At 44.0% G+C, this 27,312-nt stretch overlaps 1 protein-coding gene across 2 annotated transcripts in view; it reads left to right on the top strand.

Moving 5' to 3' along the window:
• LOC147725805 (uncharacterized) overlaps positions 1-26,972 on the top strand; it is a 279,608-nt gene extending 252,636 nt beyond the window's left edge. For both annotated transcript variants that reach the window (XM_086959982.1, XM_086959983.1), the window contains exon 8: positions 25,331-26,972. In XM_086959982.1, the coding sequence (XP_086816108.1) occupies positions 25,331-26,706 (1,376 nt within the window). In that variant the 3' untranslated portion in view covers positions 26,707-26,972. The remainder of the gene's footprint in view (positions 1-25,330) is intronic.
• Positions 26,973-27,312: the final 340 nt, after the last annotated feature.

Genomic DNA, 27,312 nt, shown 5'->3' with positions numbered 1-27,312 from the left:
GTCGTATCCCTCCTTCTTCAGGATCACTATGCCCCCCCCCCCTTATCTGCAGGTTTTATAATTATCTTGTCATTCTGTTGTAACTCCTCCTATGCTAGACATTCCTTCTTACTCAGGTTCTGAAAAGGTCGTTTACTCGTGCTGCTCAATGTGTCTACTCCTTTTAGGAGTGCTTGCTCAAAAGTTTGAATTTCAATAGGGATCAGGCTATTTGGGGGGTTGAAAGTGGACTTTCTTCTTAAAGTTGTGTCGCCTTCATTTTGTAACGATGATGCACCTGCAAAACATGCATTCGGTTTCAACGTTCTGCAAAATTCTGCCAGCTGGACCCACCGAACCCCTAGACATTTTGTGCTTTAATGCTGCCGACTAGCCAATATGACGGGACATTGTTTTTGCAAATCCATGGAACTTCCATGGGCAGTGCATTTGCTCCATCAGTAGTGGGTCTCTATGTGAGTGAATTTGAAAGTTGTTTTGTACTTAATGACACCAATCCTTTCGTTTCCAGTATATTATATTGGAAACGATATATAGATGACATCCTAATGATCTGGAAAATTGACAAGGATCTCAACTTATTTATTGACTGGCTGAATGAAAGAGACAAATGGTTGAAATTCACATTCACATCAGACAATATCAACCTGGACTTCCTTGATTGAACAATCTTCATTGAAGGAGGAAGGATAGAAACGAAAACATATACCAAACCAGCAGCGACGAATAGCCTCCTGTCATGCAAAAGCTTTCACCCGAAACGACTGCGGGACAATTTACCATACAGCCAGTTTCTGAGGCTGAAAAGAAATTGCAGCAAAGAAAGTGATTATAGATTACAAGCTCAGGCACTTAGTAAAAAACTGAAGGACAGGGACTACACACCAACAGCGATAGCTAAGTGTCGGAAAAGAGCAAAATATCAGCCGAGAGAGTATCTCCTCCAAACAAATACAAAAGACCCAATCCCAGATCTAATGACGTGTGTCACTACATATTGTCCAGCGACATATGAGGTACAGAAAATAGTTAACAAAAATTGGCGAATTCTCACAACAGGGAAATTCAACTGGCCAAAACCTAGATTTGCAAACAAGCGGACACGTAATCTAAAGGATCTACTTGTGCACACATGACCAGCGAGACATAAGAAACCTACACAAACGAGAAATATAGAAATGACCCCTGTCATTGGCCATTATCCGCGTGGCACCTGCACAGTTTGCAAACTAACAACAACGACAACATCTCTTCAACTTACAGATTCCCTAAACTGGACACAACGACAACACACTAATTGTAATTCTACTCATGTAGTTTACATGATATGGTGCCCCTGTGAAAAAAAGTATATAGGGATGACTTGCAGAAAAATAAAAACGAGAATTGGAAAACACGAAAGCAATATTAAATTAAAGAAAAACACCACGAAATTGTGTTCCCATTTCGTTGAGTCCGGTCACAAAGTTGAAGATCTAAGATGGACAATAATAGAAATGCTCAATGACAAAACCACCAATGTTGAAAAAGTATTGTTCGAAAAGGAGCAGAGATGGGTGAATCGGCTACAAACACACCTTACAGGATTGAATGATAATATACCATGGCATCAGTTTGCGTAGGTTACATAGTGCTCCCAAAACATATAAAATGAATCCAATTTATTGTGAGCGTTCTCACATTAATATATGAATTGGGAGCCTGGCAGGTAACTCTAAATCTGAAATCTATGAGTGAACCTGTTTTGGGAATAACGCACCAGTGTTTTTCAGAAAACCCCCTCATTTTGATTACAGACATATGGCTTCCCTCTGAGAATTATAGGACTTCTCTTAGTATAACATGTATTGAATCACCTGAGACGATGAACACATTTACACTATATTTGACCACCACATTTTACCATGTGCACAATTATATAGTCAAAACACATTAAAATGTTTGACATTAATACAAAGTGTATGGTTTATAAATATCAACAGCGCTGAAAGACAGGGCATTTCTCAATCCAGCATGAAATAAAGTTTTGCTTTGCTTTGAAAATAGAAAAACACCCGCAGTCCCCTTTCTATTGTCATCAATAGATAAGGAACAGGAAACGAGTCTCCGACGTCCAGGAGCAGAGCCAGCACAAGACGTGGAAACTTTCCTGAATGCGGGTGAGAATGGCGGCATAGAAAAGCACTCACGGCTCTGTTATCGAGCGGTAAGATTAATGCCGACTTTTTCTCCTTTTCTAGCTGAGGACCAGAGTGTCCGAACGTCCCCTGCTGAAGCCCGTAGATTTCTAACAAAAGGTAAATTACACGCTCTTTTCAATAGCGCCACACATGCGTTAGAGCGCACATAGTTACAATCACGCAAAGCGACCTAAGTGAGCAACCGACTAGGGCTTTACTCAGAACAACCTTGTGAAGCTCACGATCAACGGACATTAATAACCACGAGCGCAAAGATAATATTAATCACCTTGAGCCGCCATTACCTGCGTGGAATGATTACCGCTTTGTCAACACAGCGATTGATATTTAAACACAAGATGTGCATAGAGGAGCATAATTACAATTAAAATCGCTTAGACCAGTAACACAATTTGCGAACACCACGCTGCCAAAATATCTTTCGAACACAACTCCGTTTTACTAATGACATCACGGCCTTATGGCATAGTATATGGATACCCTATAGGGACACACAAAGAGAACCTTGCTAGATAATAAGAACCTATCTACCGAAACGCATCATCTCAATATTTTTATCGCCTCAAAGTGTAGTAATAAACGCGGTAGACTTTAATGGGACTGCTCTGATGAATTGAGTGCACAATATTGGCACAATTGTTTTGAGATATCTCAAATGGAGATTTATACAGAGTGCTGAACCTGTACCCCCATATCTGTAAGTTTGTTTCTTCTATTTCAGGTAACTTGACCTATGTAGAAACAGAGTGTTTAATAATAACACCACTGAGTACTTCACAAGTTGTGTAAGTAACTGATTTGTTTTTATATTGTCTGTCCTGACGAATGCTCCGTAGACCCGGCTGGGCGAAATGGAGCTGAAACATGTGGACTCTGTCAAAAAGTGATATAAAGAGATCCAGTAACACGATCTGCATTTATACCCACTTACTTTTAATAACAAAACCTCACCATATGGTAATTAAAGGTCTCTTGCGGTGAAGTCTTGCTTTTTAGACATCATTTTCTTCCTCCTACTTTTTTTGGGGGTGCCCTCACATCTCTGGACACTACTACTCATACCAGAGGTTGCCTCAGGCTAATTGGACACCCAATGATAATGCCATAACGCATATGTGGGGCGGAAAAACGATATACACCGCATAGTTAACATAGCGTTTATGAGGGTGATTCAATTCAACCTACGGTTACGTAATTACAAGTGTCCATTCTCTCACTTGGTTATGTGATATATTGAATTGGGGAACTGAATGGACTAGAATTCCTCCTCCCTACCTGTTGATTATAAAGGACATGAATACTATTCAGAAAAGTGCCCAAGAGGGGAGAGAAATGCGGGACCATAGGGTCATTAGATGGGAGCCCTATTACAGACAGCCAAAAAGCTTGGTGTTGGTAGGAGCATAAGTCCTGAAAATACAGCAGGTCCCGTTGTAAGGCAGGGTCACCAGTATGGTGCCATGTAGTGATAAAGCGGAATGCTCGTTCTAGAAAACGGCCACTGGGCCATAAGGTAATACCCTATGTTTAAATAATCCAAACCGAAAAGCCAAATAAAGTGGTCAAGGGAGGCACGGGGCAGTCGTTCCAACCGAGAACCGCGGTACCGAAGAGCAACGGCCCCGAGCGGGAGGTGGTGACCCTGTCGAGAGAAAAGTGAGCAGGGAAAAATGGCTGAAAGGACTACAAAGCGGGACGATCATCCTCATTATGGAGAAAAAAAATCCCAAGAGGAGTAAAAAGACAACTGGCAGCTGGGACCCCGTGTCAGTTCTTACTTTGGGGACAGCTTCCTCACGCCATTCGTGTGACCGGGAAGGGCCGTTGTACCGTCTCAGTGCGCCTGATTTATGGCCTCTGTCTAAGCCATGGCTCCGCCCATCCGCAACCCGGGTCGGAGGAAGGGATAATGTTATGGGTCTAGTGGGTAAAAATAAAAAATGTAAATCCGTATTTGTAAAGCGCAAACTACTCACCTTTACGGGTCTCAAGGCGCTGGGGGCTGTTGTGTAAATACCTACAGACCTCATACAGATAGCCCACCTTCTGAAGTACAATCATCGCATCTATGTAGGGTAGAACCTGGTGCACATCCTCTGTGTTGAGTAGAAGTTGTCATGCTGAGACAATTCTGTCTAATAACTAAAGGCTGCTAACAACACTTGGTGCCTGATTTAGATTTCTGCGGATGTGACATCCATGAGTAAGCAGTACAGAGTTTGGAATTCAAACTATTTAATGGCTACAATGGATGTGATTTCGCTTTATACATCCATCCGGCACACAGATGGGATGAATGCATGTCAGTATTTTATTAAATCCCAATAAATGTCTCTCTTGGAGCACTTTAACATGTTATTAGAGATGATGGACTTTTGTTTGCATATAATCAAGAGGGGGACGAAGAGCTTTATTTAATGAGGGCCTACACCCGCGCTCCTCCTAGAATATTGTTCCTAAAAACTTTAACTGGAGTATTTCCTCTCAAGGGAAAATTAAGCCCTCAGGTAGATGGAATCAAAGCCCGACCAAGAGGATCACAGCGGATCAGAGTGGTCAGATCTTAATGCCCTCACACATCCGATAGGGTGCCATGCTTCATCATAGGGCGCTCCTCATCAAGCCGATGCTGCAATGCTTGATGGGCCATGCTTCATCATTGGGCGCTCCTCATCAAGCCGACGCTGCAATGCTTGACGGGCCATGCTTTATCATAGGGCGCTACTCGTGAAGCCGACGCTGCAATGCTTGACGGGCCATGCTTCATCATAGGGCGCTACTTGTCAAGCCGACGCTGCAATGCTTGACGGGCCATGCTTCATCATAGGGCCCTCCTCGTCAAGCCTACGCTGCAATGCTTGACGGGCCATGCTTCATCATAGGGCGCTACTTGTCAAGCCGACGCTGCAATGCTTGACGGGCCATGCTTCATCATAGGGCGCTCCTCGTCAAGCCGACGCTGCAATGCTTGACGGGCCTGGGGCCGTTTTATTGGAGATCTTTTGATCCGTAGATGCCATTAGAGTGAATATGGGGGATTTTCAAAGCTTGGCCGGTGGAAGGAGTGAGAGTAAAATAGTTTAAGGGAACTGGGGAGATATTAATGTGTTATTGGTCCCTTAACCCGATAAAAATAGAGGCGCTATCCTGAGGTCACAATGCACACTGATAGCTAAAATGTGAAGAATATGGTGGGGGCGACATGTTTCATGCCCTATGTTGCAAGGAGGGTCAATCTGCATTTCATCAGGACCGAAATCAAATTACTCCTACCCTATACAAGTGTGTTTGCCCACCTTTAGGTCATGGGAGCCCACGAGAGCGAAGGATACTGCACCTGAGTCGATGTAGTGGGAGTAATTCCACTAATAAAAGACAAAGGGCCATATGTATCATCAACCTGCTTTGCGATTCTGAAATAGCGATTTTTTAGAAATCGCTATTTCAGAATCGCAAATTGGGATGTATGTACAAATTCGCAATATTTTTGGGAATTCTTAGTATTCCTTAATTGCGATTCTCAAATTGCGAATCGCAACTAAGGAGCACTTTCCCACGCATTTCTATGGGCCAGGAGGCCCATAGGAATGAATGGGAAGTTATTCTCAATTTGCGATCCGCAATTTGAGAATCGCAAATTGAGAATAATTTCAAGGTGCAGGGGTGTCCAAAGGACACCCTGTTGCACCCCTGAAATAAGCATGGGTGCACATGTGACACACATACATGCCCTAAGGGCATGTATGTGCGTCACATGGCACTTTGAAAAATGCAAAAATTTGCATTTTTCAAGGAATTCGCAACTTACCACCAACTTGAAGTTGGTGGTAATTTGCGATTCCTTAAGGACAATTTGCCCATTTTTTTGCTTCATACGTTGCATTTAAGGAATCGCTAAATTTGAGATTCCTTAAATGCAATTGCAAAATAAGGAATCGCAAATTTTGCAATTCCTTATTTTGCACCAGATTTTCCTTAATATATACCATTTGGAAAATTTGCATTCGCAAACGCCCAAATTCGCAGAATTTCGGCGTTTGCAAATGCCAATTTTGCTTGATACATAAGGCCCAAAATGAAAAGAAAAATTAATCACATTTCCCAGTCGGGAGTAAATTGTTTCCAGACTCCCACAGACATTGACACATTTACAGTCATTGTAGTTAAATCGCAGCGCTCCCTGTGTAGTGGAGCACAGACTCAAATTAGGAATTCATAAGATTAAAACGTCAGTGACCACACATCTCTGGCGACACACCTCATTTGCAAAGTATTCTCTGTTCTGGGGACAACGGTGGATACAAGTAACCAGGTCAATTACATTAGCGGCATCATGATCATAAGAGAGGAACTAGTGGTGAAAGAATGCCATTCTCATGAACATAAAAAGGGTATGCCTCAAGACCTTACCTGATATTCTGGATAGAAATACACCTAGGAGTAACTGGTAAGCACCAGACAGAACCAATCAGATGCAAGTCATTATACAATAGTATCATGTATGTAGAAAAGAGTATCCCAGTCTGGCTGGACGTAGTGTGCAGTTTAAATTTCAACTCATGTGATTCTCGCGGGAGATTATCTCTAGACCTACCCTCTTTTGCTGGCCTGTAGGCGGAGAGGGTGGAAAACGGTGTGGATTATGTAGCATCGGTCAGATGTCACGTGGTGTCCAAATTGCCGTCAGCTGTGAGTCCTTGCTCCGATAGTAACAGGATTGGAAAAGGAAATGATTTATGACTTCCCGAGTAGGGTGATTGGGCCCTTAGTGACGGTTTTTGTAGGTTTTCTCATCAAGGGACAATAATGCACTCACTGTTAAAACCCCAGTCTTCAGTACAGACAAGCGTGGCGTGACCAGTTCACCTGGTCGGCGCTTCATCAATGTGTTGGGAGTGTTTAGGGACTTTTTGTACCATAATGTCTTTATTTTTAACAAGGAGTATTTCCTACAAGTGCAGGGAAGCACAATGGAGATATCATTTGTGCCATCCTATGCAAACCTAATGATGGGTCTATGAGAAGCAGAAGTCGCATGGAACAGACAGAATTCAACATATATGGAACACGTCATTTTACGGGTTTGTTTCATAGATGAACTATTCATTATTTGGGAAGGAGAAAAAAAAAAGATCTTGAGAGCTTCCTGCATTTATTAAACAACAATATGCCGGGCCTCAGAGTCATCTATGAAATCAGTGATAAGGAGATAAATGATTTGGAAATTGGAGTCTATGCTATTGAGAACAAAATATGCACCAGGATTCACAGAAAATCAACGAGCACCAACAGTATCCTACACGCCAATAGTGGGCACCCACTGAGTTTAAAATGGAGTATCCCCCGTGGGGAATTGCTCGGAGGAAGAACAACTTTGAATACAGGCCTTTGAAATGAATAACCGTTTCAGGGTGAGAGCCTGTCCCACTCAGGTGCTAATGATGCATTACGGACTGTGAATGGGAAGAAAAGGGGACATCTCCTGACTGTAAAACCAAAAACTGAAAAGGAAGACTCTGAAATATCTAGGTACATTATGGATTTCGATATGTCAAACTTTGAGGTCAAGAAATTGCTAAAAGACAATTGGAAAATTCTAAGGATGGATGATGACCTCAGAAGTCTTCCTCAAAAGGTATCGAACATCACGTACAGGAAGACAGGAACACAGTTTTACTCCTGATAGATCAATAAAATCTGGAATTGGGAATTGGTGATCAAGTACAAAAGGAGGTTTCTGGAGGTACCAAAGATGGAAAGCCTGTGCTCATGGACGGCATCTAATTGGATTTGAGACAACCCAAGGAAAGATCAGAAAAATAAATGATAACTTGTGAAACAACTTTTGTGGTTTATGTTTTAGACTGCACATGTGGCGAAAAATATATTGGAAGCACTGTTAACAAACTTAAGCTTTGTATCCTGCAACATATACGTGCAGTAAAGAACAAGGATTTTTCTTACAACTTGGCTAAGCACATCTGGGATGTCCATAATGGAGCTATTGGCAAAATTAAATTCTATGGTATATATCATGTAACAAAGAAACCGAGGAGCGGCACCAGAGAACTGGAGCTACGGATGGATTATATTAATGGGAACAGAGTACCCTGGGGGTTTAAACGCAGAAGCAGAGATTCATGTTCATCTATGACTGTCCCCCAAAATCTGTTACTCCACAATTCTGCTTTACCATTTTTTACGCAATTAAGTTATGACATTTGATGAAACTTAGCACTTTTACACTTTATGGTGCTATATAAATGTTTTATCTTTTGGTCAATGTTGACGCCCCTTGTATATTTGAGGAATCTGCCCTGTGGATCCCATTGGTTATTGTACATGTCAAAGAGGGAAGGTGCATGGATATATTATGAGGCTTGAAGGTGACAGTGGCGGGAGATGTGCGCACCATCATCTTGGAATATGCAAAAATGATATGGTCTGAAATCATGGAATGTTTAAATTGAAGCTGTGAACTCTGTGTACATTACAGAATTATTGGTGATCTGAACCACATCATTGCAGATCTTTTAGGAAAATATAAATGCATTTGCACTTTATATTAACATGGTTATGTACTGTAATAGGATGCAATGCATTTGCACTTCAAGATCGGACATCACTTTGTTGCATATGCACTGTGTTAGACAGATTTGTACCTCACTTTCAAATGACATGGATAAGATATGCAAATGAGTAAATTGTCAGATATGTTTGCACTTTAGACTGTTCTTGGATCTGAACATGTTTGTATTCTAAAAAACCAAGCAAGTGTAGACCTTTTATGGAATGTTTAATACATTCACACTTAATATCAGTATGGGTAGATATTGGCATAGATTAAATGCACTTGGAATTTAAGATCTGATATTATTTGAAAGTGTTTGCACTTTATGTCATAAGACTTGCATTTTAGTTCCAGTTGAAGGATAGGGAGCTGACTGAATTGTCGAATGCTCCTGCACTTGAGGTCTGCATGTTGACCTGCTAGCCTCCAGGGGTTTAGGTGCAAAAAATTATTTTTAAATATTCTGAACAAGAACATTTTGTGTAAGTACATAAGCACAAAAATATTGGGCATAGAAGAACTGCTGCATATTAGAACTGGCATATGAATTGTACTTTACCAGAATTGCATCAAGTAAATTCTTTATATCCTTGTGAATTGTTGTAAAGTATATCTTCCCCTTGGCATTGTGAATCTTTAAATCATACCAGTACTTTACCATATATATGAATCATAGTATATGATATACCACAAATTAGATATAATGTGATGCACAAATTAAAACAGTGACCCTTTGGAAGAATGCATTTTAAGGAAAAGGGATGTCAATTTGGAAAAATATATAGTCCCTTATGTTAAGAGTTCTTCCTTATACTTTTGTGAAATGAATAAGATGTGTCACAAATATATGTTCATAATAATGAAAAAGAAAATGGTGAGTGGTTTATGCCACTTTGAGAAGAGACAGAACTAAGGTTAGCAATCCAGTTGTTGAACTATTTTGATTGGTGACGGTTAAAGGATTGTCCCTTACATTGACACTCTGTATTAAAAGATTCTATAACCCTGTTGAAGGCCATGGACGAAATGCATAGGTCACTTTTCTCTTGCACCTTAATGTAATTGAATAAACAAAGGATTGCTGGTGATACACAGATGTTTGCCACCTAGTTTCTTTTTCCACTGGATGACTGAGTAGAGATGTTTTGATGGATGCGGAAAATGTGATAAATGGTCATGGGAATATATATATATATATATATATATATATATATATATATATATATATATATATATATATATATATATATATATATATATACACATTCCTCAGATTCCTCTCATCCCTTATTCTTTGACGGAAGTCACTGCACCACAACAGTAATTTAAGTAAGTTTGCTTTATTTAATTTAATACACCATGTGCAAAGTGCAATATATATATTCCCATATACCTGTGTCAAATACAGAAAGATTTGCACTCCAGGATCGTATTTCAGAGAATTAATTGTATTGAATTGAAATGAACGGCACAGCAAAGATCTTCACAAGCCAAATTGCACATGAATACAATCACCATTTAAATAACATAAACATAGAAAACAGACATTGTTGGTTATTCGCATAAAAATCGAGGATAGACTACAACACATTTGTAGAACCCTCTCATTCTGACATGTTCATTTTCATATTTCATAAATATTTCAAAAGTATATAATTATCACATTTGATTCCAGACCACATTTCAAAATTAAATAACCTTAAAGCATATGCTAGAGTTCCTATGCATGACATTGCAAGATGAATGACTGACGTTGCATTATGTCAGCTCGTAAACTATTCTTTTATATTGATCCTCCACAAATCATTACAAAGCAGAGTGCACGACTTCATGAGGCAAAACCGCAAGGGTTGAGGTTGAAACTTGAGCTGTGGCAAAGTGGCCCTAGAATTAATAGATCAACCGGATCTCATATGTGGTTAGACAATAAAGCAGCAGCCAGTGGGCATGGCCAAGCCGCCGACTGTGATGGCCGCGTAGGCTCGGAGCTCTGCCGATTTTCCCGGGATCCTACAACCTGGGTGGCGGTCGCCACAGCTATGTTGTTGGCAAAGATGTGGGAGTGCTGTCAGAAGTAACCAGTGCCACGCTTGACCCCCAGAGCACCCGCCAGCCGAGACGGATTCAACACTGCTGGCCTGAAAACAGTGGGGCCAGCTCCAATGTATGAAGCCAGGGGCTTGCGTTGCATGGTGCTGGCGAGCGTTGCATGGAAGGAGGGACGGCACTGACGGTGGAGCCGGAGCGACTTAGCTGAGAGCGGCCCGGCGGCCGAAATGTGAGTGGTGGCAGCGAAGACCTCCTGCTTCCTCAGCTTTAATACAGTGAGCTCTGCCGGCACCCCCTGGAGTCCCCGTGGTGACAGGGTGCATGGGTGAGCCTGGGGGTCGGCCATCGGGCAGGGTGCTGCAGTGATCCCTAGGAGCCACTATGCTGACGCGCTGCAACAACCCCGGGCGGGGCACCCACAGGGCATCGGCTGATGCTCCCGCCCCTCTCCCATGCTTTCAAAAAAGAACATCGGGGCACGCCATGAGACGGACAGCGCATCTATAAGCCCCACCACTGTGAGTCTGGGGCAATGGTGGAAATGGGCCCGGGGCACACCCTGCTTGCCCTTGCGCTGCACTGTTTGCAGCGGTCACTTTGCCCAGAGGTCTTTTTTCAGCGCCCCGGGTCAGGGCATGGTCTGGGTTGACCCAAAACAACGTAAACTGTCATTTGAGAAAACCGTCCGCAGCGCAGAGGCCCAGTGATCTGGCATGGCAGAGGAGGCGGTGCACCTGCGGGCGCAGTGGCTGGGACACATACCATGCTGGTGGAACTTAGGGCGGGCTTTAAAGTCCTGTACACCCGTTTCAAGTCCCTTGAATAGTGACTAGATACTATGGGCATCAGGCTTGATCAACATGAAGGGTGCTTGACAACAGCAGAGGGCAAGATTTCCAACTTGGAGGATGGTGCTGCCCAAACTACAAAAAAGTTTGAGCGCATGGAGAAACGACTCAAATCGATCGCCATCAAGAATGAGGATTTGGAGGAGCAGGGGCGATGCAACAACAAACGTGTAGTGGGTCTACCTGAGTCCACCAGTAAAGGGAAACTGGATGGGTTTATGGAGACACTGCTGATTGATCTGTTCAGTCTGGACTCCTTCACCCTACCTTTGTTGTGGAACGCGAGCACCGCACGCTTGGACCGTGCCCCAATCCAGGTTGTCCTCCTATACTAATAATAGCCGTCTTATCAATTTCAAAGACCGGGACACCACATTGCAGATGGCTTGAGAGAAACTCTATTTACCCGGACTTCACCGCGATGGTGCAGGAAGTCTGACGGAAATATGAGGGAGTCAAGGCGAATCTTCGCAAACTAGGACTGCGTTATGGGATGCTTTACCCCGCCCGCCTAAAGGTAGATGTGGACGTTGTCTCCCCTCACAACACTCAGGAATTTTTCCAAGCCTACTCCAAGTCAGACAACAGCGCGTATCCCCCTCCCCACATCACTCACCAAATATCCCAGACTCTGGTGCAAGTGCAGATATTGTCACCGCTCCTAATGGTTTGCTGCATTCAGTCTCATTGAACAACTGCTGACCACTTAGCTTATATTTCCTTTAAACATGCCAATGCAGTGGGGACAGCCGCACGAGGCAGAATGTATTTCACCGTTACATGTATCATCGTTCCAACAGAACCGGGGATTCGGCAAGGCATTGCCACCTCCCTAGTGCAGATGCACTTCCTATGTTTACCATAGTATTGTGGGGGCATATTATCAAGGGCCTCATCTCCGCTTTTGTGGCTGTAAAAGCCAAAAAAGCAGATATAATCTGTTCGCCCTATTTACAAGGCAGTGCTAACATGCATTAGCACATGTTAGCAGCCTTTTTCCTGATGCCTCGCTGTACATCTCTAATGTACATGTAAATTATCGCCATGAGTACTATTAACAATGCGACCCACAACACGGTTAGTGATTTAAAAAAATACGCTAACCGTGCTTTTCTCCAAAAATTAACGTCTGGTAAAATACTGACTAACCCTCTTTGTCGTATGGCAGGTGGATCGTGCGACTGAGTGCACCTTCGCCTATTTACAAGTGTTACGCCATCTCTGTGGTTGTATCACTGGATTTCCAGCGATATTCCCCTCACAACGCCGCCATCTCTGGAAATATTATTGCCCTGGTGTTAGGCGTTGTTAATAACGCGCTAACCCGGCGATAACACCCAGCAATAGATTGCAATAAATAAAAGTGCGCTAAGCGCGCTTGGCAAAATTTATCGCTGTCCGTTGGTAATATGCCCCGTGGAATGTTTATTTTTCCTTTATGTTTGAATTCCACAGTGGAGGGTTGGGTTTTCCCCCCTGAAGGTTGGTGCAGGTGATAGTTGGTGTGGGGTTGGCGGGGAGGGGACAGATGATCATAAATGTTTTTGCAATATGGTTCTTCCGACTGTTATTACTGCAGTACAGTACCCGCTATTCAGGTCCTTACAGGCTGTATATCCTTGCTACAGATAATGGTTAACAGGGCACAGGCTAGTGTGGGGTGTTAATGTTAAGTTGTATTTATAAAGCGCTATTCACCAAAGGTCTCCAAGCGCTGCAGCAAGGATCAGACAGTCCAAATTCTTTTGCACCACTGAACTAAGCATGAGACAACATAAGAAAGGCCAAACAACCTCAGAGAATAGCATTGTCTTGAGTCTCCTCCGGAATGGAAGCAATCTAGCTTCCTTGTGCATACCTTCCGGTAGCTTGTTCCAGATCTGAGGGATGGATACTGAAAAGGCCCAGCCTCCAAAGTGGCCCTGTTAAAGCGAGGGAAAGCAAGGAGGCTGGCCTGTGAAGAGCGAAGGAGACGTCCGGGCTCGTAGGGCTTCAGACGATCATTAATACATTTAGGAGTTTCACCAAACAGGGATTTATGTGCAATGCACATGCCCTTGAAGATTACCCGTTGTGACTCCAGGGAGTTGTCAATACGCACTATCAGCTGAGTGTCATCTGGGTAGTTGAACACCTGACAGTCAGCAATTGCCAATGCCTCAAACAGGGGTTGGAGGTAAATGTTGAAAAGCAAGGGAGATAGCGCCGAACCCTGTTGGACCCCCAGCACAGATTCCCTGGTCTGGACATGTGGTCTTCTAATTGGAGCCTCTAGGAGCGATTCTCCAAGAAGGAAGTGATCCACTGGAGGACTGTCCCTGTGACTCCCAGCAGCCGGATATGGGCCAGTAGCTGCTTATGGTTCACCGTATCAAAGGCGGCTGAGAGGTCCAGTAAGATCAGCGCTGAGGGAGTCTTCTTATCGGCTGCTAGTCGCTGATCACCCAGTACTGAGAGAATCACTAACTCAGTGCTGCTATGGGCCCTGAACCCCGCTTGTCAATTATGTAACAGCCGGTGTTGTTCAACATAAGACGAGAGAGCTCTAAGTACATGTTGTTCAAGCACTTTGGCCAGGAATGGGAGCTGGGATATAGGGCGCAAGTTTTTCAGGTTCCTAGTATCTGCCCCTGCTTTCTTCAATAGTGGGATCCCTATAGACTCCTTGAATCCCAGAGGAACCATTCCTGTTGTCAAGGAGAGATTCAGTGCAGACAGCACCTCAGCCTAAATGAAGGGAATAATCGTTTGAAATACCTTCGGGGGACAAGGGTCCTCGGGTGATCCAGATTTCACTTTAGCCACGATATGAGCTAAGTCCCGTGGTTCAAGCACAGGGAACCTGGAGAGAGAAATAACCTGTATGACAGAGGTGTCCTCCTCCACTGACAAGGGGCAGGGAATAATGCGCGTATTTTTGATAACAGAGACGATATCTTCGACTTTAGTTAGGAAAAACTCCTGTATTTTATCACAGTCAGCTTGGTTAGTGGCCAGCCTTTGTTCGGTGAGCCGACTCAGCTCCCGGAGTACACTAAAAGTCTCGTCCTGCGTATCTCTTGCCTCACTAATCCTAGCTTCATAGTGTGCGGACTTTGTTTTAATAATGGAGGCTTTATAGAGAGCCAATTTTGTTTTATATATCTTCTTGGCTTCTAGATCAAGGGCTTTCCCCCATAGTCGCTCAGATTGACGAAGAGCTTGTTTTACCCCTCTGAGTTCTTGTGTGTACCAAGGTGCCCCTTTTGTAATATGCATTATCCTTAACCTCCGTGCAGGGATAACATCGCCCATAGTTAGCCTCGCCCGATGAGAGAGTGCTTCATATTCTAAGTCCGGGTCCAAGGGCAGGGGTCTGGGAGCTAAGGTCCTATCCAGTGCGTCCTTCAATTTGGCATTATCTAGTTTGCGCCAATTCCGTGTTACCCTCCACCCCGACGATACATGTTTAGGATGGCTGTCTACCGGTAGTAGTAGGCTGACAAAGAAGTGGTCAGACCAACAGCACCGGGTGCAGTCGGCATGAGTTTAGCAGAGGACGTGATCCAAACCAGGTCCAAAGTGTGACCCTTCTCATGTGTAGGGAAGTCCACGATTTGCTGCAATCCTAACGTAGTCATGGCATCATTGAACATGCCGTCTCTAGGGGTCAGATCCCAATGATAGTTAAAGTCCCCAAGGACCAGGATTTGTTGGTATCTTGAGCAGAGATCACTCATTACTTCATAAAAAAGGTAATTAAATAGAGTGGTGTACCGGGGAGGGCGGTAGACCACTACCACAATCAGACAAGAGTCTGAGTTTAATCCCCAGAACTTCTGCCCCATCCAAACACCACTATTCTCTCGGTGGTGAATGTCCTGCGACTGAGAATCGCGACATCCCCCCCTCTTTTATTGCCTTGGCAATTGTAATTCCAGGCATTATATTCAGGGGGAAGGGAGGCCACTAAATCTGGCCCTGACATGTCATCTAGCCATGTCTCTGAGAGTGCCAGAATATCCGACTCTGCCTCCTGCAGCAGAGTAAAGATATCAAGGCTATGCTTAGTGAGGGACCTGGTGTTTAGCGTGGCAACCCTCAGTCCGGGTGAGACCTCTGAACCAGTGTGTGGAGGATCCCCAGTGCCAATGAATACGTTCTCTGCTTCCAGTTGCTTACTAGCTGAAGCTGAATGGGAAAGCCTGTGAGACAAATATTTCAGGTTTAGGAGTTCTTCCTTGTAATAAATCAATTTTTGACCAGGGTTCCTGGCCTCGGGCCACGATCGGGCGCGGATGGGCGCAGATGGGCTTGCCTTAGGCGCGCCAGCGGCACGTCCGCTGCACGTCCATCGCAGCATTGATTTTATTGGCACAAATGTGGCCAAAGACTAGATTGCTAACCCAATCTAGCCGGAAGTGAGCCAAAGCTTTCTCCACTCAATCAGCACAAGCTGTGGTGGACCAGAAAACTGCTCAACGGAAGAGAGTGTGACGGAGCAGCAGGTAAGTGCAAGACGATTTAAAAGTTTAAAGGTAAAAGTTAAAAGCAGTTCATAGAAAGAAAAGCAACATTCAGCAAGTGATAGGATTACAACAGCGCCAGCGTGTAAAGGAGGGTTAATCTGATCAAATCATTAAATCACGATTTAAAAATGGCAATGTTATCGAAAAAGGTGACTCACAGATAGTCTCACGAGTTAATGAGCTTTGCCAAGAGCAGTATGCTACGAGGACAACCAGTGTCTGAACCGGGTGGCAGACAACCCCGGATAAGTTGGGATACCCTGATGTTGTCATATGAGCAGGGTTGGTGTGGGGTACCAAATTTCCTCATATATTATCTTGTAGCACAGGCAAGCTTTGCACGGCATTGGTACCACGTGGATGCCAGGATTCCATATGTTAGGCCACAAGCGGATCCCGCACATCCAATGCCCTTGAACACGCCTTTGCCGGCGGGGTGCCACGTGACGGCCAAGACATTCAGACGCTATCCACAACGAGCTGGGCCTGGTGCGACTGCTCAGTGGGACCGATTCCCATCACCTGTATTCCTTCTCATTACCACTGGCAGGAAATGGCCGGGTCCCCATTCTACCGGAGATCCTAGTGAAACGTACGCTAGAAAAGTTCCACGTGCCAGCGTTTGGAGACCTGTTCCCCAGTGGTCATGTCTTTTTGCGTAAGGAAAACCCCCTTTTCAGTAAGGCCACAGTAATGGACCACTTTATATTGCAAAGACTGTGGAGGGCTCTCAGGGACAGTATCCCCAGTTATCCACTCGAACCCCCTGAATTTCCTCGTCTGACAGGATTCATTAATGACACAAGTGGGTTTCACCTCATATCCAGGCTATACAAGGCCGCCGTGCCCCTACTACCCAGTCGGGATGCTGGAGTACGTGCCGCCTGGGAGCGGGACCTGGGCCACCCCAGCTCTCATTCACAGTGGAGCCACTGCTGTATAAGGAATACACCGAGTTTCTCCTAATCACAGGCACAAGTTGCTGCACTTCAAGTTTATTTGGCGGGCGTTAATGACACCAAGTAGACTACACCGCATGGACCCATCCCGCCCACACACGTGTTCCAGATGTCTTTCCCCAGAGGCAGATTTTGCACACATGGCATGGACATGTGATAAGATTGCTAGGTATTGGAGGGCGGTATTTACGGAGCGCTCACGTATGATTGAAATGGAGCTCACACCCTCCCCGCTTTTGGCGCTTATGGGGTACACTCACAACCTCCCTAAACCCAAAAGACTCTTTGTCGCAATTGAACTTCTCATCGCCAAAAGGGAAGAAGCCATAAATTGGGGTAGTACATTTTCACCCACATTGAAAACATGGTTACGCAGCATGACATATTGCAACACGAATAGCGACATGTACGCACTGATGCAACCACCTGCTTCCAGGCCTCTTGCACATGACAGCCATTCCACGCATATTTATTAGCTGTACAGGACCTAGGAGATACATCGCCCCCGCAGCAACGACCCCTCCAAACATTGGGACAAGCAGGGGAACACTAACATCAGTTATGTAGACACCGACACAACAGTGATGTATATGCAATTCCCTCTCCCCCTTTATTGTAGAAATTAATGATTATTTTGATGACTTATGCATGTGTATGGACCGAATATCAACATCAACCACAGTTAAAGCTAAGCTGTACTGTATCTTTGTTTCAATGCTTATTGTGAAAATCAATAAATAAAAAAATAAAATGAAAAAAAAGCAGCAGCCAACACTCAAAGTTTAATAAAAGCAATAGGAATAAGGGGGTGAACAACGTGCAAACAATAGACAAAAAAGGGGGGAATTAAAAACACAAGGGGAAAGTCAACTCAAATCCACGGGTACACTATGGCAATAGCTTTCTTACATACATACTAGCAGTATTGTCTAGTATTAGTCACTTACTATAGGTGCATGCAGACTAAGCCTCCTGCTGATACTGGATTATGATTGGGAGCCCCCACCATAGCCTAGTACATGCAGGGAAAACAATGATCACACTGGAAGCAGATAATAAGCTCAGAACACGATCAGTTACTCATCCAGTGTTCCAACAAGCTCCTCGTCTTCGTTAATCCCAAAAGGAGACTTGCTACCAAGGAACACAATATATCTGGACCCCAAGATTCTCAGTTTCCTCCCTCTTGCCCCCCCCCCAGGCTTGCCTCAACACTGTCAACACCAAAGAAAGAGAGACTGTCAGGATTCTGATTATGGTATCGTAACCAATGCCTTGTGTAGAATAGCTTGAATCAAAATTTTGTATTGCTCTCATGGGCTCTAGTACCTCTTCTTCATTGGGAAAACCGTACTCCCCACATACATTTTCTCACAGGCACTCATGATCACATATACACAAAAATCTGTATTGCAATTCAGGAATTTCTTAATGTCCTGTATCCTTCCTGTTGGTAATGGGTATGTTTTCTTGTTTCTACTGCCAACACACTCTTTACATTTACCACATTTAACCCGTTGCATGCTTGTGACGGAACCGCTCCGTCACAAGCCACGGGTGAGCTGTGCTTGTGACGGAATGGTTCCGTCAAGGCTCGCACGCCGCGCCAGCGTGGCGCGAATTTTGCGCCTGCGCTGACTGATTAATGGGCGGGCGGGTTCGTGACGGAACCGTTCCGTCACAAGCACAGCTCGCCCCCCCCCCCCCCCTTTAGCGCTGCGGCGGAATAGCCGCCACAGCGAAGGGGTTAAAGACACCCCTCTGCTGTGGCAACCATCCTTGCTGTTTAGTACCACCCCTTCAAGGATCAGGACTTCCTATACGTGACCAATGGGTGTGTGGTAACATGAGCTTATCACAGGGTTATTTCTAATCATATGTTGAGGGTATTTCGAACAGATGCTGACTCGGTGTTGCATGTAGTGATCAATCCAACTTTATTCTCATCCATTGGCCTTCTTAATAAGCGAAGTGGATCTCTTGAGATCTGCTGCCTTCACATCTGCTGCTTTTTACACCTTTTGCAGGTAGAGCCTCTTCCTGAACCTTCCCATCATTCTCCTCTTTTCTCATAGGCCTGTTGTGTGCTGCAATTGTGTTTCGCCCCAAAGGGGATACTCCACTTGAGTTTGTGTGGATGGTGACAACTTCATGCAATATACTGTTTCCTGTGGTCGCTTTTCTAAACAGATTGGTCAAGATCGTACCAATCTCAACATTAACACACACATCCGTGAACATTCATTTCACTCTGATCACACCTATATGTGAAGCGAAGGTTGGTTTCATTCTCGGTTATCATCTCTTTCTAGTGACTCTCCATATCCTAAAGATGTCATCTATGAAAGTCTTCCAGAATACAACATGTCTGGTAAACTGTCCATTCTTCTCTATCCACACCGGTTGTTCTTCCCACCACCCCACAAGCATACAGGTGCAGCTCGGCGCGAAGCAGTTTTCCATGGCGGTTCCAACCACCTGCTGGTACCATCTATCCTCAAAAAGAAAAAAGTTCTTTTCTAGGCAAACGGTAGCATGCTGATTAACATCATGCAGTGTTCATACAGGAAGATAGATTTATCCCTATAGAAATGTTTACATGCTCCAATCTCCTTGCTGTGTTCAATACAGGTGTACAGAGACAACGACAAGCGTAACCAGCTAATGTTTCTCCTGTCACGGAATACCTTCTATTTCGTTGATAAAGTCTGCATTGTCCCTACATTATGAAGGGAGGCTGAGAACATATGGGAACAGAAGGTAATCCAAAAACGCAGAAGTGTTCTCCAGGAAACTGCCATTTGCCAACACTATAGGTTTGCCTGGTGGATTGGTGTTATCCTTGTGTATTTTTGGCAGCACATAAAAACTAGGGGTGGGCGGAGCTTCGCGTAGTCGCGCTACGCAAAGCTCTGCGAAAACGGTAAAAAATCTCCGCAAGCACACAAATGTTCACCGTACATGCGAAATTGCTTGGTCCGCATGTTCGTGATGCTTTTTTCCTGTTTGCGAACGCTGTTTGCGTGCTCGGGGACAAATAGCTTGCAAACACGCATTTTGAAAGCACGAACACGCAAAAAATTCTGCGAAGCCGTTGATCGTGGAATTTTTGGAAATTCCTCGTTCGCGGAACGTGAAATTACCCAAATTTCGAAAGGAATTTACCGCCCAGGCCTAATAAAAACATGGTGCCCTAGCTTTTTTGATATAAAGGAAGCGAAACTCCTCCTCCTCGGAAGGTTCCTGTTGTCTCCATTCTGTTAGTGCAGTAAAGAATCTACTGGTTGCGTCATCATTTGCCTCCTTGCTGGATCTCACATAGCTCCATGAGAAAACAAGTTGTCTTATTGCCTCTTCTCTATACTTGTTAAAGTCCAATAGGACCTCATTGCCCCCTTTATCTGATGGCTTAATGACAAAGCTCTGATCCTTATTAAGTGTGTTAAGGGCTATTCTCTGAGCAGGGGTCAGGTTATGTGCGTGTTCATTTCTGGTTTTTGCCCATATTTTCATGAGTTCCCGTGTTACAACATCATGAAAAGTGTCTAAGCTGTTGTGTGGTAGGTTAGGGTTAAATGTAGATTTGGGTTTAAACTTAGTAGTTGCAGCCCCTCCTGTTTCCAGACCCAGCTGTTCTACGAGTTCTTTCTCGTTTGACCATTCTCCTACCCCTTCATTTTACTTGGCAAGCCAAGCCTTCAATATCTTTCAAACATAAACTGTCAAGAGTTTGATCATGACTTCTCATATCATATAGCATGTTTGGTGAATTCACTTGTTTACTCTTTTGTAAGAACATATTAATTAACTTCAATGTACGCATGTACATCAATACGAGTTCTACTGTGGTCACATTTTCGCGGTGGGGCAAAAAGTTAGACCTAGTTCCAATAAGGACTGTTACGCCTCAGTTAGTTCATGTGAGGACAAGTTCACAACCGTTAGTTTTTGCCTCATGAAGTCATGCACTCTGCTTTGTAATGATTTGTGGAGGATCAATATAAAATAATAGTTTACGAGCTGACATAATGCAATGTCAGTCATTCATCTTGAAATGTCATGCATAGGAACTCTAGCATATGCTTTAAGGTTATTTAATTTTGAAATGTGGTATGGAATCAAATGTGATAATTATATACTTTTGAAATATTTATGAAATATGAAAATGAACATGTCAGAATGAGAGGGTTCTACAAATGTGTTGTAGTCTATCCTTGATTTCTATGCGAATAATCACCACTGACTGTATGTTTTCTATGTTTATGTTATTTACACTTTAAATGGTGATTGTATTCATGTGCAACTTGGCTTGTGAAGAAGACCTTTGCGGTCTAATCGTGTTGCCATTCATTTCAATTCAATCCAATTAATTATCTGAAATATGATGCTGGAGTGTGAGTCTTTCTGTATTTGACACTGGAATACGGGATTTCCCTTAATTTGCAAACAGGTCCCAGCTCCTGGGTCTCGCACCTACCCTGCCCAGAGGTATGCTATCAGCATTGTTGGGGGGGGAATATATATATATATATATATATATATATATATATATATATATATATATATATGTAAAAAATTAAACCGGTGCTCAGATTGAGTTGTCTTACCAATAATAGAGAGTCTCTGGTGTACACATGTTTTAAAAGTAACCTCTATAAAAACCTTTACATTGTGTTTCATTGTTTATTACTTAAACTATGGACAATTGCTATTTGTTTATCTTCGAAGAGGTCTTTTGAGTCGCAAGGCCTTGGCGACTCCCCCTCTGGTTTTGGATGTGAATGGGTTCTGATGCCATTGTTTGAATTTATTTCTCTGCCATTGGGTTCAGACATGATACAGTGCACGCCCTGTGTCGGCAAGTTTGTTGGTTCCCGTCGGGGCCTCAGAGTCCATTCTCTTTCACTCTTGTTGTGAGAAGGCTTCTTCTATTGCTCACGATGCAGATTCTATTTCTCCAGTTCAGTTGTTTTTCAAGCCCTCAAGGCTCTTCAGGCTGCTGTGTATTCATGCCTAACCTTTGGAGAATAATGACATAATCGAAGTACCTGGGGTAGTGGAATGGACGCCTTTCAAGAAATGCCCCCAGAGTTGCTCTAAAGAGCACTTGGGACAATCTTCATGCCATCTGCAATCTTTGCCTCTCGCCGGAGTGCGATGAAAGCCACTGGGACTACTGCACAGTGCTCCGCAGTAAAAAGTCTCTACACCAGCACAGATAAGCCCAGCCCTGCTGTCTCAGTCAGTTGAGGAGGAGCTCTTGGAGGAGTTAAAAACGCCCGAAGATGTTCCCTCTTTTCGGCCAGCTCCAGTCCACTCTTCAAGACTATGCCTCCTCGAGTGAGTACCTGTGATATAATTGCCTCTCTTTGCGCCACAGGTTTATCACATGATTGAGAAAATCAGGAAAGATACTGAGACCGCAAAGGTATCCTCTGGCAGGTGGTACTTTTGGAGACAGCAGCTAAGTGGGTGTTCCAAAGCCACCCACCTAATCATACCCTTGGCAACAGAGGCCTCATGTGGCGCTCTTTCTGAGGAAACAGCGCGAAGGACTGGGGTAGAGACATACCTAGTAAGGGAGCCTCGACCACCAAATAATTCCAGAACTCCACCCAACGATCACACAACACTTGTCTTGAGGAGACTTCAACAGTTCCTTCACCACTGGAAAGGTAGCACCACAGACAGATGTGTCCTATCCATCATCGAGCACAGCTACTGCCTACATCTCATTTCAGCATCCCCAAACATTCCACCCTGCACCCACACTCCCAGCCAAGAACATCTCACGTTGCAGCAAGAGGAAGTTCAGGTTCTCCTACTCAAACAAGCCATAGAGCCAGTGCCCCTGCAACATCCATGCAAAGACATCTACTACCAGTACTTCCTCTTTCCTAAAAAGGACGAGTCCCCCAGACTCATCCTCGACCTTCGACCTCACAACTGATACATCCTGTCAGAACATTTCCACATGGCCCCTCTACAGGATGTCAACCTTCTTCTGCAAAAAGGCAACTTCATGACAACAATAGACCTGAAGGACTCCTACTTCTATACCCCCATCCATCCAGCTCATCAGTGCTACATGGTAAGTGTTCAACATTTTCAGTTCAAAGTACTACCCTTAGTTGTCACCACAGTCCAAGGGTCTTTACGAAGTGCCTAGCAGTGTCAGCAATAAACGTCTTAAGAGGAGGAACTCAGGTCTTCCCCTATATGGAAGATTGAGACCAAGCCGACAGTAGTGCTTAAGCCACACCCAGACTGCAATCTTCCTGCTGCACAACCTGGGATTCACCATCCACGCCGCTAAGTCTCACTTGAGCCAATTCAGATTCAACCCTTCCTAGGGTCAGTACTGAGCTCTGTAGTGAGCAAAGCTTTCTGTGTTCCTAGAGGGTCCAAGCATTCCAGCAGCTTCTCCCTATTTTTCAGCCACTCAGTCCGCTTCCAGTTTGGACAGTAATGCACCTTCTTGAAATGATGGCTTCTTGTGTTGCCATAGAGCTGCATGCCTGACTACATTTGTGCCCACGTTCGGAATGTCTCTAGCCAGTTGCTACACATGGAGGATCTAGTGTTGTTAACAACAACACTCATCGCAGTGTGCAGTGGTGGAACAGCAACAATCTGTAGCAGAGCAGGCCCTCGGCACACCCAGTTCAGCAAGTGACCTTAAGCATAAGGGGATCTCTCGTTGGCTGGGAAACCGGTCATAGGATGCTTGTTTCCAGTCCAGGGAGGACCTGGCCTTGCCGTTTGGGCTGGACTATTCCCATTGGGCGCAGGTTCAAGACTGATTTGCATTTGGTTGGGTCCAAACTGGAATGGCATGGTGAGCAAAAAAACGATGGATTTAGGCCCAGATCTCTTTACTGGGGTGAATGTATGACATTGTTCAGCATTCTGTCCATCATTTGTTCGTTTTGCATTTGTCACCCAGAGGCCGGGTATGGGACGGGTATGCCCAGACGTGGGTCCTGTGCTCTCCATGCCACTGGAGTTGGGCTATCCTGGCTGATGAGGGGTGAAACCCCGAAACCGGTCCTAGGATACTTTTTTCCAGTCCAGGGAGTACCCGGGCTGGACTGTTCCCATTGGGCGCAGGGTCAAGACTGATTTGCATATTGCTGGGTTAAAACTGGAATTGCATGGTGAACACATTCTGCCCATCAATTGTTGTTTTATCATGGTAGCTATAAAATCTTTAAGACATATTAGGCACCTTTTTTCCAGATACATCAGGACAAAGTGGTTCTTATAACCCATACTAGATTCTTACCAAAAAGGGTCTCTCCATTCCACCTTAATCAGACCATTGAGCTGCCCGTCGTCTTTCCACACCCAGACTCAGTAGCTCAAAGGGCTCTTCACACACTTGATCTTAAGCGTGCTTTAATGTACTGCATTGCTAGAACCATATCCTTTAGCAAAACCTCGTAATGGACTGGCTAGTTCTAAGGCTGGAAATTGCCAGGTGGATTGTCAAGTGCATATCAAACTTGTATGCAAAAAACGTTCCCTTCCCGCCCGATCCTCACGCCACCCATAAACAGGGTGCTACTATGACTTTGGTAGGAAACATTGCCATACCAGATGTTTATAAAGCTGGCACATGGTTCACTGCACACACTTTCACAAAACATTAAGTTGTGGATATTCTTGCTAGGCAGCAAGCAAAAAATTGGTCGGACTGTCTTTTGGACTCTATTTCAGAGCCAGCCACCGCTTAGGGGAGTACTCATTTACAGTCTCTGCAGAGCATGTGTATTTTCAGCCACACCTGCTACGAATGGATTATGTCACATCCTGTAACATCTGTTTGTTACATGTGGTGCCGTAGATTGACATGCACCCACCCTCCTCCCCAGATGCCAGTGTTTGTTACAGATTTCTTTCAATTAATACTTAATCTCTATACGCAAAGTCACTATTATGTTCTACTGTCTACTCTATTCTTACTCTCGCCGAGCCTATGAAAAACAATCTAGCAATGGAGTCCGTGCACATGCGCATCCAAGACCAGAGGAGGAGTCACTGAGACCTTGTGAATCAAATGACGTTTCAAAGATAAACAAATCCATCACTACATGGCAGGAGTATGCACAGCATGCGAATCTACAGCACTAAATGAATAAACAGATGCGTACAGAGTAAGTTACATTATCCTTTCTTATTTTTTTTCTACAAGGGAGCAGATTGCAGAATAAACTCAAGAAGAGGAAACTTGAAGAAATTAATGACACGCTGAAAGCAGAGAAACCACAATCAATAAATATTCAGTCAGGAAAAGGCCCAAAAAAGACATACAAAAGGCTAAACAAATGCCAAAGAAAGCAGAGCACTTTAGCAGAAAAAAAACTGGCTGAACCCAACAAAAGTGAAAAAAGAGACCGCAAATCAGAAACGTCCATAGTACAACTTAAAATACACTCAGGTGAGAGAACATATACTTTTAGAGAATATGGAAAGAAATCAGCAAGCATTGACAGTGAAGATACCCAGAAAAAGAAGAAACAACATACTTGTAGTGACTGCGGTAAAAGCTTCTGCAGTTTACAGATTCTGACCCAGCACAAAGTGATACACACAGGAGAAAAACCCTATATCTGTAGTGAATGTGGAATGAGCTTTAATCAGTCTGCCAACCTCCTCAAACACAAGCGCATTCACGTTGGAGCCAAACCATTTACCTGTAGTGAATGTGGAAAGAGCTTCCGCGAGCCTTCATATCTGAAGATGCATCAGCGGATACATTCAGGTGAGAAACCCTATGTATGTAAGGACTGTGGCAAAAGATTTGCTGACCCAGGCACCCTTACCAAACATCAGCGAACTCACACTGGAGAGAAACCATATGTATGTACTGAATGTGGGAAGAGCTTCACTATATCCACTAATCTGCGTACCCACCAGCGGACACACACCGGTGAAAAACCATATGCGTGTAGCGAATGCGGGAAGAACTTTAATGCCCCACATCATTTAAAATGTCATATGCGGAAGCATACAGGTGAAAAACCATTTACATGTGCTGAATGTGGGAAAAGTTTTACAGATTCATCTACCATGTACAAACATCAACGGATACATACGGGAGAGAAACCATATAAGTGTGGGGAGTGTGGTATGAATTTCAACCAGTCTTCTAACCTGGTCACTCACCAACGGATCCACACAGGGGTAAAACCATTCACTTGTAGCGAATGTGGGATGAGTTTTACGCAGTCCTCAGTTCTGCTCAATCATCAGCATATCCACATGGGCACAAAACCGTACAAATGTAGTGAGTGTGGCAAGAGTTTTAATTACTCCTCCCGCATGCTGATGCATCAGAGAATACACACTGGAGAGAAACCCTATGAATGCACAGAGTGTGGGAAAGGGTTCAGTTGTGACTCAAGCCTTGTTAAACATTTAAGGACACACACTGGCGAGAAACCATATGCATGTACAGAGTGTGAGAAGAGTTTCAGCTGCTCATCAAATCTGTATACACATCAACGACGAGTACACAAGAGAGAAGAGTCTAATGAAAGAGATGAGAGTGAATCACCATCACCGTGAAAAAGTAACTGGGGGTGGGGGGCTACAAAAGCTAAATTACTACCTGTGCAAGGAAAACAATATTAACCAGAGACCTCACCTGAGGTTTAGACTAACCTGCTGCACCCCATTTGCTGCTGTGGGGTTTTACTAATGTTCTGCACAGAAGTAGACCATTTAAAAAAAAAAAGACATATGAATAATAAGGATAACATCAGTCCTTAACGCTTACTGAATAAATAAAGGAAAGGAATTGCATATACAGAACACAGTAATCTTAAGATAAAGACATGTCTGTGGTTCATCCATTTTACTTTCGTGAAAACATATCATGGTTGGAACGGGAACAGGATGAAAGAGCTGTTTCTGTAAAGTATGATATTGGTGTGAGTCAAAGCAGGGTAAGCTGTGCTTCTTAGCTATTAAATAGTAAATATTTTGAAAATGGAGATGCCTGTCTTAGAAGCTCCTTCTGCTCATTCCCTATGTACTAACGCAATTGCTCACATTCTTTGGAGTTCCATGAGCTGTATAAGTCTGCTTGAGGAGCTACCGAGCATACTATATTTTAATTCCATTGAAGTCCCAACTGATTGTCACAGCTCTGTGCAGGGCGTGACTGAGTGC

This window comes from Lissotriton vulgaris, chromosome 3_1 (assembly GCF_964263255.1).
Source record: "Lissotriton vulgaris chromosome 3_1, aLisVul1.2, whole genome shotgun sequence".
NCBI classification, from domain to species: domain Eukaryota; kingdom Metazoa; phylum Chordata; class Amphibia; order Caudata; family Salamandridae; genus Lissotriton; species Lissotriton vulgaris.
Note: the sequence above shows the minus strand (reverse complement) of the source record. Positions and strands in the feature narration are given on the sequence as shown.